This window comes from Carcharodon carcharias, chromosome 12, assembly GCF_017639515.1.
Source record: "Carcharodon carcharias isolate sCarCar2 chromosome 12, sCarCar2.pri, whole genome shotgun sequence".
Lineage (NCBI taxonomy): Eukaryota > Metazoa > Chordata > Chondrichthyes > Lamniformes > Lamnidae > Carcharodon > Carcharodon carcharias.
Genome location: NC_054478.1, coordinates 85196233 through 85211642, shown reverse-complemented (window position 1 = coordinate 85211642; position 15410 = coordinate 85196233). Strand labels below are relative to the sequence as shown.

General features: G+C 41.4%; 1 protein-coding gene across 4 annotated transcripts in view; it reads left to right on the top strand.

Moving 5' to 3' along the window:
- Window positions 1–284: 284 nt before the first annotated feature.
- The window catches only part of LOC121284827 (nuclear factor erythroid 2-related factor 2-like), a 31525-nt gene continuing 16399 nt past the window's right edge, over window positions 285–15410 (top strand). The window contains exon 1 of one of the 4 annotated variants that reach the window (XM_041200578.1): window positions 285–413. In XM_041200578.1, the coding sequence (XP_041056512.1) occupies window positions 378–413 (36 nt within the window). In that variant the 5' untranslated portion in view covers window positions 285–377. Of the gene's footprint in view, window positions 619–1063; window positions 1097–15410 lie in introns of those variants that run through there. The other 3 variants (XM_041200582.1, XM_041200580.1, XM_041200579.1) reach the window with 3 other exon arrangements.

The window sequence follows — 15410 nt, the reverse complement described above, 5'->3', positions numbered from 1 at the left end:
ATTCAGCTTGAGGTCAAATCAGAAGTCCAGACCTTTGACATCACAGCCTGTTATTGACCCTGGATGTCATCTTTATCGCTCCTCGCCATACAATCAGATTGTGCCCGGCACATTCTGATGGACAGATCGGAAGGCGGGACTAACGATGATTGACAGGGGGAGCTTGATGATTAGCAGGATGACACCGAATAGCAAGGGTGGAGCGGGACCTGACGAGTGATTGACAGGTAGACTCGGTCTGTTGATTGGAAAGGAAGGTTATGGGCGGGGTGTGAGGCGAGCCTCGCGCAGTTCTGGGAAGTGTGCGTCACAAGAGCTGGAAGAGTCAGGCCGGTTGCGCGTGATTCTGCAGACAGTGGCGACTGGGGACAGCAGTGATGGAGATTGAACGGCCACTGGCACAGCAGCAGCAGGTATTGCCAGCAGCAACTTCCCTCTCACCTGCAGCTTCAGGGTAAAGATTAGGAAAGCATTTTGGAGTAATTCGACCGGAGACAGTGGGGCAGAAAACACTTGGCAAAGAGAGACAAAGTAGTAAACTTTCAGACAGTTTAGTCCGATCGCGTGATACGAAAGGTCTTCAATGTAGGCGAAAATGTACAGGTTCTTATAGTTAAGGTAAGTTGGGTGACTAGTTTGAGATTGGTGTCGTTTCTTGATTCCCCCCCCCTCCCCCCCCAACCTTGTAGTTCTGATCGTTGGATTTAATTTCCTCACCCATCCACTCCCACGACATATTTTCTGAGCCTGTGTTGCTGTAAAACATTAAAACCTGGGCGTTCACCAGGAGCGTTATTTCCGATTCTGCGCCAAACTTATTGCAAATTGTGCAAAGTCATTCCAGTGTAGCCTGAGTAGTAATAAAGATACCGTGTTTTATAAGGTTGATTGCAAGGAGATTGTGGGCTGTATTTTGCTTTCCCTAATGATGGCAACTTATAGTGTGTGGGTCGCTGCAGCGTTCCGAGTCTTGTGATTTCTCTGAAAGGCTTTGGAGGTTGGTTGTCGTATGACCCCTTGAGGTTTCCAGCTGATCCCAGGGTGTGATCTTATCTCCACAGGCTTTCACTGTAGCTGAATGGCAGGCGAAAGGCAGGTTTGTCTGAAAAGGTTGGGTTCGGCTTATCAGCTGTTCAGTAAAAGCAGTGATAAAAAAAATCTACTCGTTTCTCCTTTAAATTTAGACTCTCTCCCTCCTACCACCCGCGCCCCCCCATAACCTGTCAAACCGATTGTTCCTCTTTTATTTGCCCTGATATCACAATTCAGTGAGCTGTCACGTGCATGTTACATTCGTGTTTGGCTAAGATTCCCTGACCCTCAGTATGAATTGCAGCAATTGTAGGACAACATTTTTTCTGGTGGTTAATGATTAATGTCTTGACTGGTTTGCGTGATGGTATTGTGAAATATTTACTGTATGGTGAAGGTCATGAGTTGCAGATAGAAATCATAAAATGATTGAAACACAGAGGGAGGCTATTCAACTCACTATGTCCCTGCCAGATCTACAGATTTTAAACCAACTCTGATCAGATAAATAACCATCAACTTCCTGCTTTTATAGTACAAAGTAAAGAATGAAAATGGACAAAACAACAAAATGAACAATAAAAATGTTTAAAGAACAATAAATAAAAGAGGTTATATGTGGATCCTTTAACTTCCTAACTGACAAGGAAGTATTGTAATGTATATATTTCTCCACCCCTGAAAATCTTCAGCCTTTATTATTTTTGATCTTGTTGGGAAGATTCGCAGTTGTTCCAAGATTTTCTCGTCAGCTACCTTTGCTAAGTTTCTAATTAAAACTTGAGGATCAGTAGTGTCAATGTTGGTTAAATGCAGGATGTGTTGGATTATGTTTTTCTCTTTTTCTCTTTCCAATCAGAAGGATTTGTACTGATCAAATCCTGTATTCAGATTGGACAATTTGAGAATATTACAAATAACTTGGTTTGTTTGTCCTTTTTTAAAAACAACATGCTGTAGTTCATGCCTAGATCATGCCTAGAGGTCACAGTGCACCACCAAAAATTTGCATGTATATTGCACACTTTAAATGTAGTAAAATGTCCCAGGTGCATCACAGGAACATTATCAAACATAATTTAACATGTAGCCATAAGAGATACTAGGACAGGTGACCAAAATCTTGATCAAAGACATACGTTTCAAATGGTGTCTTTAATGAGTAGAGAGACAGAGGGGTTTGTAGAGGGAATGTTCCTTCATTACTGCAAGTGTGCAAAAGCCATTTTGTTTCAGGTGGCAATTAGACTTCACTTTAGAATGACCTAGATGCAGGAAATGTATGTACAACCATCGTTTCCCAATATCTCGTCTCTCCCCTCCTCCCCGAAACCACCACCATTCCTCTTCCCCCCCCCCCCCCCCCCCCCAAAACCTCTGAAGGTGATACGTGCTGATGGTGTACAGTTCTATTAGTACTGGCATCTGTCCACTACATTACTAAGTAACCATTCTTCGTGTGCTAGCCTGCATCATGAGTGATAGCAGGCTAGTCACAGCATTGAAATGGCTCGAATCAAAGTTGCAAATGACATCTTTGGGATTGTAATCTGTCTACATTGTTTGACACAGTTGATCTCACAATCATTCCTGAGTTGATTAGTTTTTTAAGACTGTCCCCCCACTGTTAACTCTAGAACTTTCCTTTTTCCCATCTACATGCTGTCCCTTGCTGACATCATCTGTAGACTTTATATCAAGTTCCATATGAATAGTGAGGTTCTACCTTAGTACCACCTCTATCCACCCTTTCACTGTCTCTATATTATTAGTTTACTTGTCTGAGATCCTTACAATTAAAGTTTGGGAAGACTCAAGCCATTGTTTTTGTCCCTAGCCACCAGTTCCATTCCTGGCCCAGACCACTAGCTCTGGCTGAACCAGACTGTTTGCCACGTTGGTATTCTATTTGACCCTGATGTGGTCTTCCAAACCCATATGATTTCCATCATAAAGACTGCTTACTCATATTGCCCCTCTTCACCAATGTCTCAGCCTATTTGCTGCTGAAACCCTCATCATTTTTTAAATTACCTTCAGACTTGACTATTTCAATACTCCCAAGTAATGGGCACCAAGCTAAAGAAGGAGACATTGGGAATGATAACTAAATGCTTAGTCAAAGAGCTGGGTTCTAATGAACCTCTTAAAGGAGAAGTGAGAAGATTAAAGAGGGAATTCAAGAGCATAGAGTCTAGATAATTAAAGGCACATTCCCCACTTCTGTGAATGGTGGGACAATGCACAGGAGACCTAAGTTGGAGCAATAGTGTGTTCTTGGGGAACTGAAGGACTTCATAGTGGTGTGAAAGGATCAAGGCAAAAGGTGTTTATACATGAGGATGATTATTTGAAATTTGAACCATGGAGGACCAAGATCCAATGTAGTTAAGTGAGCACAGGGATGAGTGAGACTTGGTGAGAGATAGGAATGGACTACAGCGTTTTGGTTGAGCTGAGGTTTGTGGGGAATGGGAGACTGACCAGCAAGAGTATTGGAGTGGCCATGTCTGTATGTGACAAAGGCAATGATGAAAGGTTCATCAGAATACAAGGCCAAGTTAGGCCATCGTTACACGTGCTGTGTGCACTTTGGCACCCCATTATACAAAAGGAATTAAACTATAGAGGGCATACAGCACAGAAGCACCAGGTTGAAGTCAGGTACAGGTGTGGGAACCTATAGTGATGAGGATAGACTTTAGGCACTATGACAGTTTCTAATTAAGATTTCCTACTAATCTTCTGTAGTTTTTTTTTAATAATCAAGGATTCTGATAGTGTCTAGGGGGAAAAAAATATTGCCTTTTAGTTGTGGAGCAAGTCACTGCAATCAACAGTTTATAACCTTGAGGGAAGAGGTCCAAAGGAATTCTGTGCAGAAGTTGTTGCAACATAGTATGCTTTGCCAGAGGGAATGGTTGAGGCAGAAATCATTACATCTTTAAGGAAAAATGGAATTCATATTCAAAGAAGTGGAAGATAAAGAATTGTGGGATTAGTTTTGGCTTGCTCTAGTGGTATCAGCATAGACTAGATGGGCTGAATGGCCTATTTCTGTGCTATAAGCTTTTATTAATGAGCACATTAAAACGATGATTACATATCAAAAGTATTTCATGGGCTGTAAAAGTGCTTTGGGACCTCCTAAGGTCTTGGAAATAAAAGGTTACCCAGTTCGGATGGGCGCATCCTAGGTTGCTGAGGGAAGTAAGGGTGGAAATTACGTAGGCTCTGACCACAATCATTGCCTATTACAGGGCAATCTTTAAAAGTTAATAAATGAAAACCAGCACAGATTTGCTGAATGCAAATCATGTTTGATTAACTTGGAGTTTTTTAGTGAAGTAATGGAGAGGGCAGATGAGGGTAATGTGTATGTACCTGGACCTGATGGCCTGCATTTAAAGGAAGTGGCTGCAGAGATATTGGATGCTTTGGTTGTAATCTTCTAAAATTCCCTTGTTTGGAAAACCACAAATGTAACACCTCTGTTCAAGAAAGGAGGAAGGCAAAAAGCAGGAAACTATAGGCCAGTTAGCCTAACGTATTTATTGGGAAAATACTAGGAGCCGTCATTAAAGAGATAGTGGCAGGATATTTAGAAAATTGTAATACAATCAGGCAGAGTCAACGTGGTTTTGTGGAAGAGAAATTATGTTGGACTAATGAGTTCTTCGAGGATGTGACAAGCAGGGTGCATAATGGGGAACCAGTAGATGTAGTGTATTTAGATTTTCCAAAAGGTATTCGATAAGATGCCACATAAAAGGTAACTACACAAGATAAAAGCTTATGGTGTTGGGGGCCATTTATTGACATGGATAGAGAACTGGCTAACTAACAGGAAACAGTATTGGATAAATGGGTCATTTCCAGGATGGCGAACTGTAACTATTGGAATGCCATAGGGATTAGTGCTGGGGCCTCAACTATTTACAATTTGTATTAATTTCTTGGATGATGGGACAGACTATATTGTAGCCAATTTTGCTGATGATACAAAGATAGGCAGGAAAAGCAAGTTGTAAGGAGGATACAAGAGTCTACAAAGGGATATAAATGAGTTAAGTGAGTGGGCAAAAATTTGGCAGATGGAGTACAATGTGGGAAAATGTGAGGTTGTCCACTTTGGCAGGAAGAATAGAAAAGCAGAATATTATTTAAATAGAAAGGGATTACAGAATGCTATAGTACAGAGGGATCTGCATGTCTTTGTAAGTAGGAAGGCAAATGGAATGTTGGCCTTTATTGCACAGGCGAATGGAGTTCAGTGTAAAAGTAGGGAAGTCTTGCTACAGTTGTACAGGGCATTGGTGAGACCACACCTAGTGTGTACAGTTTTGATCACTTACTTAAAAAGGGGTATGCTTGCTTTGGAAGCAGTTCAGAGAAGTTTCACTAGGCTGATTCCTGGGATGTCTTATGAGGAAAGCGTGAGAATGCTGGGCCAATACTCATTGGAGTTTATAAGAATGAGAGGTGATCTTATTAAAACATATAAGATTCTGAGGGAGCTTGACAGGATAGATGCTGAGAGGAGCTTCCCTTCATGGAGGAATCTAGGGGGCACAGTTTTAAAAAAAAAAATAAGGGGTCTGAGGGAGATGAGGAATTTCTTCTGAGGGTGTTTAGTCTTCGCAATTCTCTTTCTCAGCGAGCAGTGGAGACGGGATCATTGAGTATAATACAAGGCTGAGTTAGACAGATCTTTTATTATTAAAGGAGTCAGGGGTTATGATTCGTGTGTGTGTGTGTGTGTGTGGGGGGGGGGGGGGGGGGGGCTGCGGGGGGGGGCGGGCGGGCGGGCAGGTGCGCAGGCAGGAAAGTAGAGCTAAAGCCAAATCAAATCAGCTATGATCTTATTGAATGGTGGAGCAGGCTGTAGGGGCCGAATGGCCTACTCCTGTTTTTTTTGTTGTTATGTACATTTTCAAAAGACACTTGATGAAGTATCCCATAATAAACTTATTAGCAAAGTTGAAGCCCATGTAATTAAAGGGAAGTTGCAGTGGGGATACATAATTGACTAAGGGACAGAAAACAGAGAATAGTGCTGAATGGTTGTTTTTCAGACTGTAGAGAAGTGTGCCCTGGGGTCCTCCAGGGTTCAATGTTGGTTCTATTACTCTTTTTGATACATATTAATGACTGAGTTTTGAATAGAGGGCATAACTTTAAAGTTTGCAGATGTGTTAAACTGTGAGGATGATTGTTGAGACTGCAGGAGGACATGAACAGAATGGTGAAATGGCCAAACATACAACAGTTGAAATTTCATGCAGAAAATTGTGAATTGATGCATTTTTGTAGGAAGTGTGTGGAGTGGCTGTATAAATTAAATGGTACAATTTTAAAGGAGGTGCAGAAACAGAGACCTGCGACATAATATACACAAGTTTTTGAAGGTGACAGAATGGGATGAGAAGGCTGTTAAAAGGACATTCAAGATCTTTGGCTTTATAAATAGAGGCATGGAATACAACAATAAGGAAGTTATGCTAAATCTTTATGAAGCACTCGTTAGGCCCCAGCTGGAGTATCGTGGCCAATTCTAGCACCATGCTTTAGGAAGATTGTCAAGACCTTAGAGAGTGGATATGAGATTTAATAGAATAGTTACATGGAGCTACTACAGACACTGGAGTTTTCCAATAGAATAGAGGTTAAAGGGAGATTTGTGACAGGTGTACAACATATTGAAGGGTTTTATTAGAATAAATAAGGAGAAACTATTTCCAGTAATAGAAGGCTTGGTAAGTAAAAGACACAGACTTGAGGTAATTGGCAAAAGAATCATACAGAAACACTTTTTTATGCAGCATCTTGTGAACTGGAATGCACTGCCTGAAATAATGGTGGAAGCAGAGTCAATAACTTTTGAAAAGGAATTGGATAGGTACTTAATGGAAAAAAATGCTAGACTGTTGAGGGGAAAGCTGCGGAGTCAGGAGGGGAGGAAAGGATTCGGCACAGGCACAGTTGGCCGCCTTCTGGTTGCATCATTCTTTGATTTCAATGTGGCTGATGAAAGTGGTGCTTTTGTGTATAAACACAACTGAGCAAGAAAGGGAGAGAGAAAAGAAATAGTGTTGTTAGTAAAAATATGTATTGAAAAGGGAAAGATTAATAGTAAATAAAAACAAGAATTAGCTGGTCCAAAAGTGACTGAGGATCTGAAGAAAGGTCTATACCTGAAATGCTACTCTTCTGTTCTATTCACTGTTGCTGGCTGACTGTGTTCTAGCATTTCTGTTTGTCTCAGATTTCCAGCTGTGTAGATTTTACCTTTTTTGACTAAGAAATTAGTTAGCCATAAATGATATATTAACATTACTATTTAGAAAGATATACCCTCCAATTTCATGCATTCGTAAATGTATTCTTGTACCGTTTGTTAACATCATTCATATTATCATTCTGTTGATGTTTGAAGTTGCTGATTATAAAATTATAATATAGGGTGGGGAAATGGTTATCTTAAACTCTGTAAATGCCAATCAAAATCTGTGTTCTAAATCTGCATGTGAACTTTGCCAGTTGCTACTTTCCTTCCCATAAATACCTAAGTTTGATCCTGATGTAAACATATGAGGTCTTTGAAAAAATATAGGAGAGAAAAAAAACAATGTTTTTAAAAAAAATTAAACACAAGCTGTCTCAATTTGGTAAAATTATCTGGTGATGAATAAAGTCTATAACTTGTGGAAAAATATTTGATATGGTGGCAATATACTGGTAAATTAATAACTACCCACAATGGATGATCAAGGTTGATTCTTTTTATATAAAAATATTATGGTAGTAGCTAAACCTATCCAAACAAAGTCTGTTGCAGATTTTACCAGCTAAATCAACATGATCTGATTTCCCGTATAAATGTTTGGTTATTAGCCACTTTTATGAATTTGAACCTGTTGCATACAACAAGATTGCTCTGCACTACGTGAACTTTCACCTACTGACTTAATGATGGGCGAGCACGTATCACGTTATGCAATTTAACTACATGGGTGTCTTGCCCTAATGAACTGTGCATTTTGTGTTGAATGAGTTTCTGTACTAATGTTGTCTGGTGTTGCTCTTCTTCTAAAAATAATTTGAGAAGTGTCAGCTTATACTTATACTTTTTACATTAAGAGAAAATTATTTGGCATAGTTGGGATATTCTTCGAATTATCTGTCTTGATAGTGAAATCAAGGTATATACAAAAAATGGTATGATGGGAGACATAGCTAGTTCTAAATTACATCTGTTAGTAGATTACACCAACTACCAATTTGTTCCTGATGCCTCCCTACATTACAATAGTGACTATACTTAAAAATTACTTCATTGGCTTTGAAGTACTTTGGGATGTCCTAAGCTTAAGCTATTAGTCCAATGGGTTGTAGGTGTTGCTCACAAGTTTAGCATTTATTGCTCATCCCTACCTGCTCTCAAGAATGGTAGTGAAGCATCTTCTCGAAACACTGAAGTCTGTGTGGTGAAGGTATTCCCACAGTGCTGTTAGGTAGGGAGTTTCAGGATTTTGACCCATTGATTAAATAAAAGGAAGGTGTTATAGTTGCAAGTCAGGATAGCATATGACTTGGAGGGGAACTTCCAGGTGGTGCTGTTCCCTTATCCTTGGTAGTACTGGTCGTAGGTTTGCAAGGTGCTGTTGAAGAGGCCTGGTGGGTTGCTGCAATGCATCTTGAAGACGGTACACTCTAGCCACTGTGCATCAGTGATGGAGGGGCTGGATGATTAAGGTAGTAGAAAGTTTGCTGATCAAGTAGGCTACTTTGTCCTGGATGCTGTTGAGTTTGTTGAGTGTTGTTGGAGCCTTACGTATTTAGGCAAGTGGAGAGTATTCCATCACAGACCTGACTTGTGCCTTCTAGATGGTGGAAAGGCTTTGGGGAGTTGGGAGGTTAGTGACCAGCCTGCTCTTGTAGCCACAACAGTTTTACGGCTGGTCTAGTTAAGTTTCTGGTCAAAGGCAACCTATAGGATATTGATAGTGGGAGATTAGGCAGTGATAATGCCAATGAACATCAAGAGGAGATGTTAATATTCTCTTGTTGAATATGGTCATTGCCTGGTACTTGTGTGGCATAAATGTTACTTGCCACTTATAAGCCCAAGCCCGAATGTTGTCCAGGTCTTATTGTAGGCAGGAATGGACTGTTCCAGTATTTGAGGAGTTGCGAAAGGAACTGAGCAACAGGCTTGCACTGCACTATGAGCACCATGCAAACACCAGCAAACATTGCCATTTCTGACCACCTCATGGAAGGAAGGTCATTGATGAAGCAGTTGAAGATGGTTGTGCCTAGTACACTGCCCCAGGGAACTCCAGCAGTGACTTCAGGGGCTGAAATGACTGACCTCCAACAATGACAACCATCTTCCTTTGTGCCAGGTATAAACTCCAGGTACTGGAGAGATTTCCCCCGATTCTCATTGACATAAAGTTTACAAAGGCTCCTTGGTGTCACACTTGGTCAAATGCTGCCTTGAATTCAGCTCTTTCGTCCACGTTTGAATCAAGGCTTCAATGAGGTCTGGAGTCAAGTGGTTCTGGTGGAACCCAAGCTGAGCATCGGTGAGTGGGTTATTGACTAGTGCTGTTTGATAACACTGTCGATTTTGAAAATACATGTGGAATTTACACTTTAATTGGATATCAGTGTTGTAGCTGCATTGGAAAAGCTTGTCTAAAGATGTGGCTAGTTTTGGAGCACAAGTTTATAGCTACAGTGAAGACACCTGTTGATGTTTAATGGCATTACCATCACTGAATCCCCCACTATCAACATCCTGGGGTTACCATTGGCCAGAAACTGAACTGTACTAGCCATATAAATACTGTGGCTACAAGAGCAGGTCAGAGGCTGGGAATCCTGTGACGGGTAGCTCACGTCTTGACTCCCCAAAGCCTATATACCATTAACAAGGCATAATTCAGGAGTATGATGGAATACTCCCCACCTGCCTGGATGAATGCACTCCCACAATACTTAAGAAGCTTAACACCATCCAGGACAAAGCATCCCACATGAGTGGTATCACATCCACAAACATTCACTCCCTCCACCACCAACGCACAGAAGCAGCAGTATGTATCTTCTGCAAGACGAACTGCAGGAATTCACCAAGGCCTCTTAGACAGCACCTTCCAAACCCACAACCACTACCATCTAGAGAGACAAGGGCAGCAGACATATGGGAACACCACCACCTGGAAGTTTCCCTCCAAGTCACTCACCATCCTGATTTGGAACTATATCGCCGTTCCTTCACTGCTGGGTCAAAATCCTGGCACTCCCCTCCTAACAGTAGCGTGGGTGTACCATCACTATATGGATTACAGCGATTCAAGAAGGCAGCTCACCACAACCTTCTGAAAGGCAACTAGGGATGGGCAATAAATGCTGACCCAGTCAGTGAAGCCCACATCCCCTGAATGAATTTTTAAAATGTTGTCGGGGCCCATGGTCTTCGTTGTATCTAGTGCGTTCAGCCATTTCTTGAAATTGTGTGGAGTGAACTGAATTGACTGAAGGTTGTTGATGGTGGGTACTTCAGATGGAGGCTTAGGTGGATCGTGCAGTCAACAATTCTGACTGAAGATGGATATGCATGCTTCAGCATTCTCTCGCTTGCTGGGTTCAGCCATCATTGAGGATGGAGATGTTCGTGTAGCGTCATCCTTCTGGCAGCAGTTAGATTGGTGAGAATGTGGTCAGGTAGGTTTTTTCCCTTTCCACAGGCTCAGTTGGGCAGATTTTTCTCTCTGACTCAGTGGTGGTACTACCCAGAAACCTCCCACCTAGAGTATGTCTGTGTCATTGCTACCCTCTGTGCTTCTTCCAAGTGGTTCATCAACTAAGAGAGAGTGGTAGGTTGTAACCAGCAGGAGGCTTTTTTTTACAATGTTGACCTGGTGGCATGGGTTTTCACTGGGCCCAAAGTCAATGTTGAGAACTTCTGTGCCTCTCTTGTACACCACTGCGTCACTGCCTCTGGTGGGTCAGTCCTGCCTGTAGGACATAACACAGCCAGGGATGATGGCGTAGTCTGGGTTGTTGGCTGATGGTTGTTTAATTACAAGTTCTTGCTTTTTTTTCAGCTATCTCTACTGCTTCTTCATAAAGTCAAAGGATGCTAATTTTATTTAGTTCTTTTAGAAAGCAATGCTGTACTTACCACCAGCTGCTAAGAAGCCTCCAGGAACACCTGAATAAATATTCTACGTATAGTATTCATGTGATATTGAGCTTGCTATTTATCTCCTATTTTATTGAAAGACAGTAAATAAAAAGTGAAGAGCAGAGATGCAGTCAACTGAGATTATTCTTGTGAAATACATCAAATCTTGTCCGGTGTTAGGAAGTGAAGTGACAGTAGAGATACGAAATCTGTGTTTAAATTGCTTGCTTTTGAGGTGAGTTTAATTATTAGCAGAGCTCTTTACAACAGGCACAATCTAATTTAAATGGAAAATACTTGCACCTGTTTTCGGCTTTACTCTTCTCTTTTCTTCCCACTAAAGCAGTTGATCATTTTTACCAAGCAAACCTTTTGGTTTATTGAAGTAGGTGATGTATAATTAGAGAAAACGCTGGAAGATGATGGCGAGTTTCAACACAGTTGTGACTGTATTGACACCTTGCCACCCCTTAAACAGGACACTTACCCGATCCTCTACATTCAGAGCAAATACTCTAAGTTCAATAGATTTGGGCTATGTCTGTTCAGATAATTCAGGTGGTATGATTCAGCTTGGGTGCGAGTGTGGAATGGACGATAGCAGCCACTCGATTTGTTCCTTTACATTGACACAAACAGGAAGAGAAATTAGGTGGGGTGCACAGCAGATGGCCAAACTGATATCTCCTGTTTTCTGGCCCCACTAAAATTGAATGTTGCTCCCTGGGTGCCTTTCTGTTAGCTGTCCGTTTCTAAATACCAACTGCAGTTTTCCTATTCTTAGCTGGTCTAATGTCTATCTTTTTGAGTGTTTGGTGAAGAAATGCTCAGATGATTAGCTGCTTTAATAAACGTCTGATCACACAATAGGTGTGGCAGATTGCAGCATAATGTAGGGAAGGGCATTTTTTTTCAATTCCATGATTTTATAAATATGAAACCTAAATATTGGGCTTGTGTGCAGGTTGTTTTGCAGATGCATTTAACCATGTAAAGATTGCAGTCACACAAGCTTAAACTTTTAGTTAAACCCGAATTTATTTGATTTTAGAGAGTGAAATGGAGAGCTGCATTTATGTAACATAGTTTAATATACAGCAATAACTTTAATGCAGCAAATCATGCCAAGGTGCTTTGCAGGAGCAATTTATCATTTAAAAAAAAAGCTGACACTGAGGTACGTAAGGAAATTTTGGTACAGGTGACCAAAAAATTGGTCAAATGTAGGCTTTAAAGAGCATACCTGAGGTGCCAGAGGATGTAGGACTGCAAACGTTGTCCCATTATTAAAAAACGGAGGAAGGGGTAGACTAGGAAATTAAAGGCCAGTCAGCCTAACATTGGTGGTGGGGAAGTTACTAAAAAGAATCATGAGGGGCAGAATATACCTGCACTTGGAGAGACACGGATTAATCAGGGATAGTTAGCATGGATTTGTTAAGGGGAAGTTGTGTTTGACAAGTTTGATCTAATTTTTTGAGGAGGTAACCAGGAGTGTTGATGAGGATAATGCATTTGATGTGGTCCACATGGACTTTAGCAAGGCTTTTGGCAGACTGATCAAAAAGTAAAAACCCATGGGATCCAAGGCAAAGAGGCACATTGAATCCAAAACTGGCTGAAAGGCAGGAAGCAGAGGGTTATGGTACAGCGATGTTTCTGTGACTGGAAGTCTGTTCCTAGTGGGGTTCCACAGGGCTCAATGCTGGGGCCCTTGCTGTTTGTGGTGTACATAAATGATTTGGACTTAAATGTAAGGGGTATGATCAAGAAGTTCGCGGATGACATGAAAATTGGTAGGGTGGTAAATAGGAGGATAGCCGTAAACTGCAGGAGGATGTTAATGTACTGGTCAAGTGGGCAGAGCAGTGGCAAATGGAATTCAATCCAGAAAAGTATGAAGTAATGCACTTGGGGAGGGCTAACATGGCAAGGGATTACACTATGAATGGTAGGACCCTAGAAAGTACTGAAGATCAGGGGGCCCTTGGTGTGCATGTCCATAGATCCCTGAAGGTAGCAGGGCAGATAGATAAAGTGATTAACAAGGCATATGGGATACTTGCCTTTACTGGCCGAGGCATAGAATACAAGAGCAGGGAGGTTATGCTGGAACTGTATAAAATGCTGGTTAGGCCACAATTGGAGTACTGCGTGCAGTTCTGGTTGTCACATTATAGGAAGGATGTGATTGCACTGGAAAGGGTGCAGAGGAGATTTACTAGGATGCTGCCTGGGCTGGAGGGTCTGAGCTATGAGGAAAGATTGGATAGGCTGGGATTGTTTTCCTTGGAGCAAGTAGGTTGAGAGGGTACCTGATAGAGGTGTATAAGATTATGAGGGCCATAGGTAGGTTGACTAGGAAGGCACTTTTTCCATTAGTAGAAGGGTCAATAACCAGGGGACATAAATTTAAGGTGAGAAGTAGAAGGCTAAGAGAGGAATTGAGGAGAAATTTTTTCACCCAGAGGGTAGTGAGAGTCTGGAACTCACTGCCTGAAAGGGTGTTTGAGTCAGAAACTCTAGTAACATTTAAAAAGTATTTAGATATTCACTTGTGTTGCCATAACCTCCAGGGCTGTGGGCCAAGCGCTGGAAAATGGAATTAGTGTAGTCAGATCTTTGTTGACTGGTGTGGACACAATGGGCTGAATGGCCTCCTGCTGAGGACGTCTGAGTCTATGAGCACCTTTAAAAGAAAAAGAGGGACACAGGTGTTTGGGGAGGAAATTGAAGAGTTTGGAGACTAGACAGCTGAACGCAAGGCCACTAATGATGGAGTGCAGATAATCAGGGATGCACAAGAAGCCAGAAATGGAGGAATGCAAATGTGAGTGTTGGAGGAGATTACAAATATAGGGCGAGGACATGGAGGGATTTGAAAACCAGGATTAAAATATGAAAATAAGTTTTGCCAGACCAGGAGCCAGTGTAGATCAGTGAGCTTGGGTGGTTGGTGAACAGTACTTGGTGTGATTTAGGACATGGGCAGCAGAATTTTGGATAACCTCAAGTTTACAAATGGCGCAAGGTGACAGGATAACCAGGAGAGCATTGGGAACAGTTGAGTCTGGGTACAACAAGACTTCCATGAAAGTTTAAGTAGCAGTTGAGCTGAGGCAACTGAAGATGCTGGTGAATTTTAGAAGTGAAAGTAGCCTATCATGGTGATGGAAAGGATATAGGCTACATCCACTTCCAACCGTATCATGGTATTGGAGAAGATATGGGGTTGAAAGCTCAGGTCAGGGTAAAATAAGATGCCAAGGTTGTGAATGGTCTGGTTCAGTCTTATACCATTTCCAGGGAGAGAGATGGAGTTGTTGGTGGCCAGGGAACAGAATTTGTAGCAGGGACTGGAGGCAGTAATTTCTGTCTTCTCAGCATTTAATTGGAATGGTCACTCCTATGCTGGAAATGTCTCTATGACTCTTAAGAGAGATGGTGCTGAGGTAATGTCAAGTGTCTTCACCATACATATGGACCCTGATGTGTTTTTGGATGATATTGCTGAAGGGCAACATGTAGATATGAGCTAGGAGGGAGCCAAGAATATACTCAATAAATGTGCCAAAGGCAGCATTTGTTCCCTGTGATAAATAAGGAAATTGTGAAAGTATTACAACGTGTTCTCTTTTTAAAGAAAAAGTTAACCACTTGTGAGCTGATTTCTGTTTGTTATATTGTTTGCTGTATCTTAGTGCTTCTGTGTACCTATAAATAAACCTTTATAAGACTTTAGCCTATACATTGGGCTGATTGCAAGATATTTTTCATATTTAGAGTCAGGAATTTGGGCAACGTGAACTCCAGTGGTCATTGCATCAATCGGAAAGGCAATACTGATTTTGAGTGTGCTATTTCAGACATGAAATGTATAGGGTTCAGGTTTTGAATCTACTTTTTCACCATGAATGCATAACAAAAGTGTTTGGATGAAAAAAGAACTTTAATACTAATCAAATCAATTTGAAGAAATATACTGGAAATCTTTGCTGTAGAGCAGATTCCGTGCTGATTTTTCTCTGCTCTTCCATCTCTTTCCACCCCACCAACCCTTTCCTGTGGATGTTGACACTTGTTGGTGATCATCTTCCAATACCTGGCCACAAGGTGGTCATTCTTCATCTTGAGGCTAGATGATGCAAATTCATATTCTCTTTCGAATAGCGGTTATTCA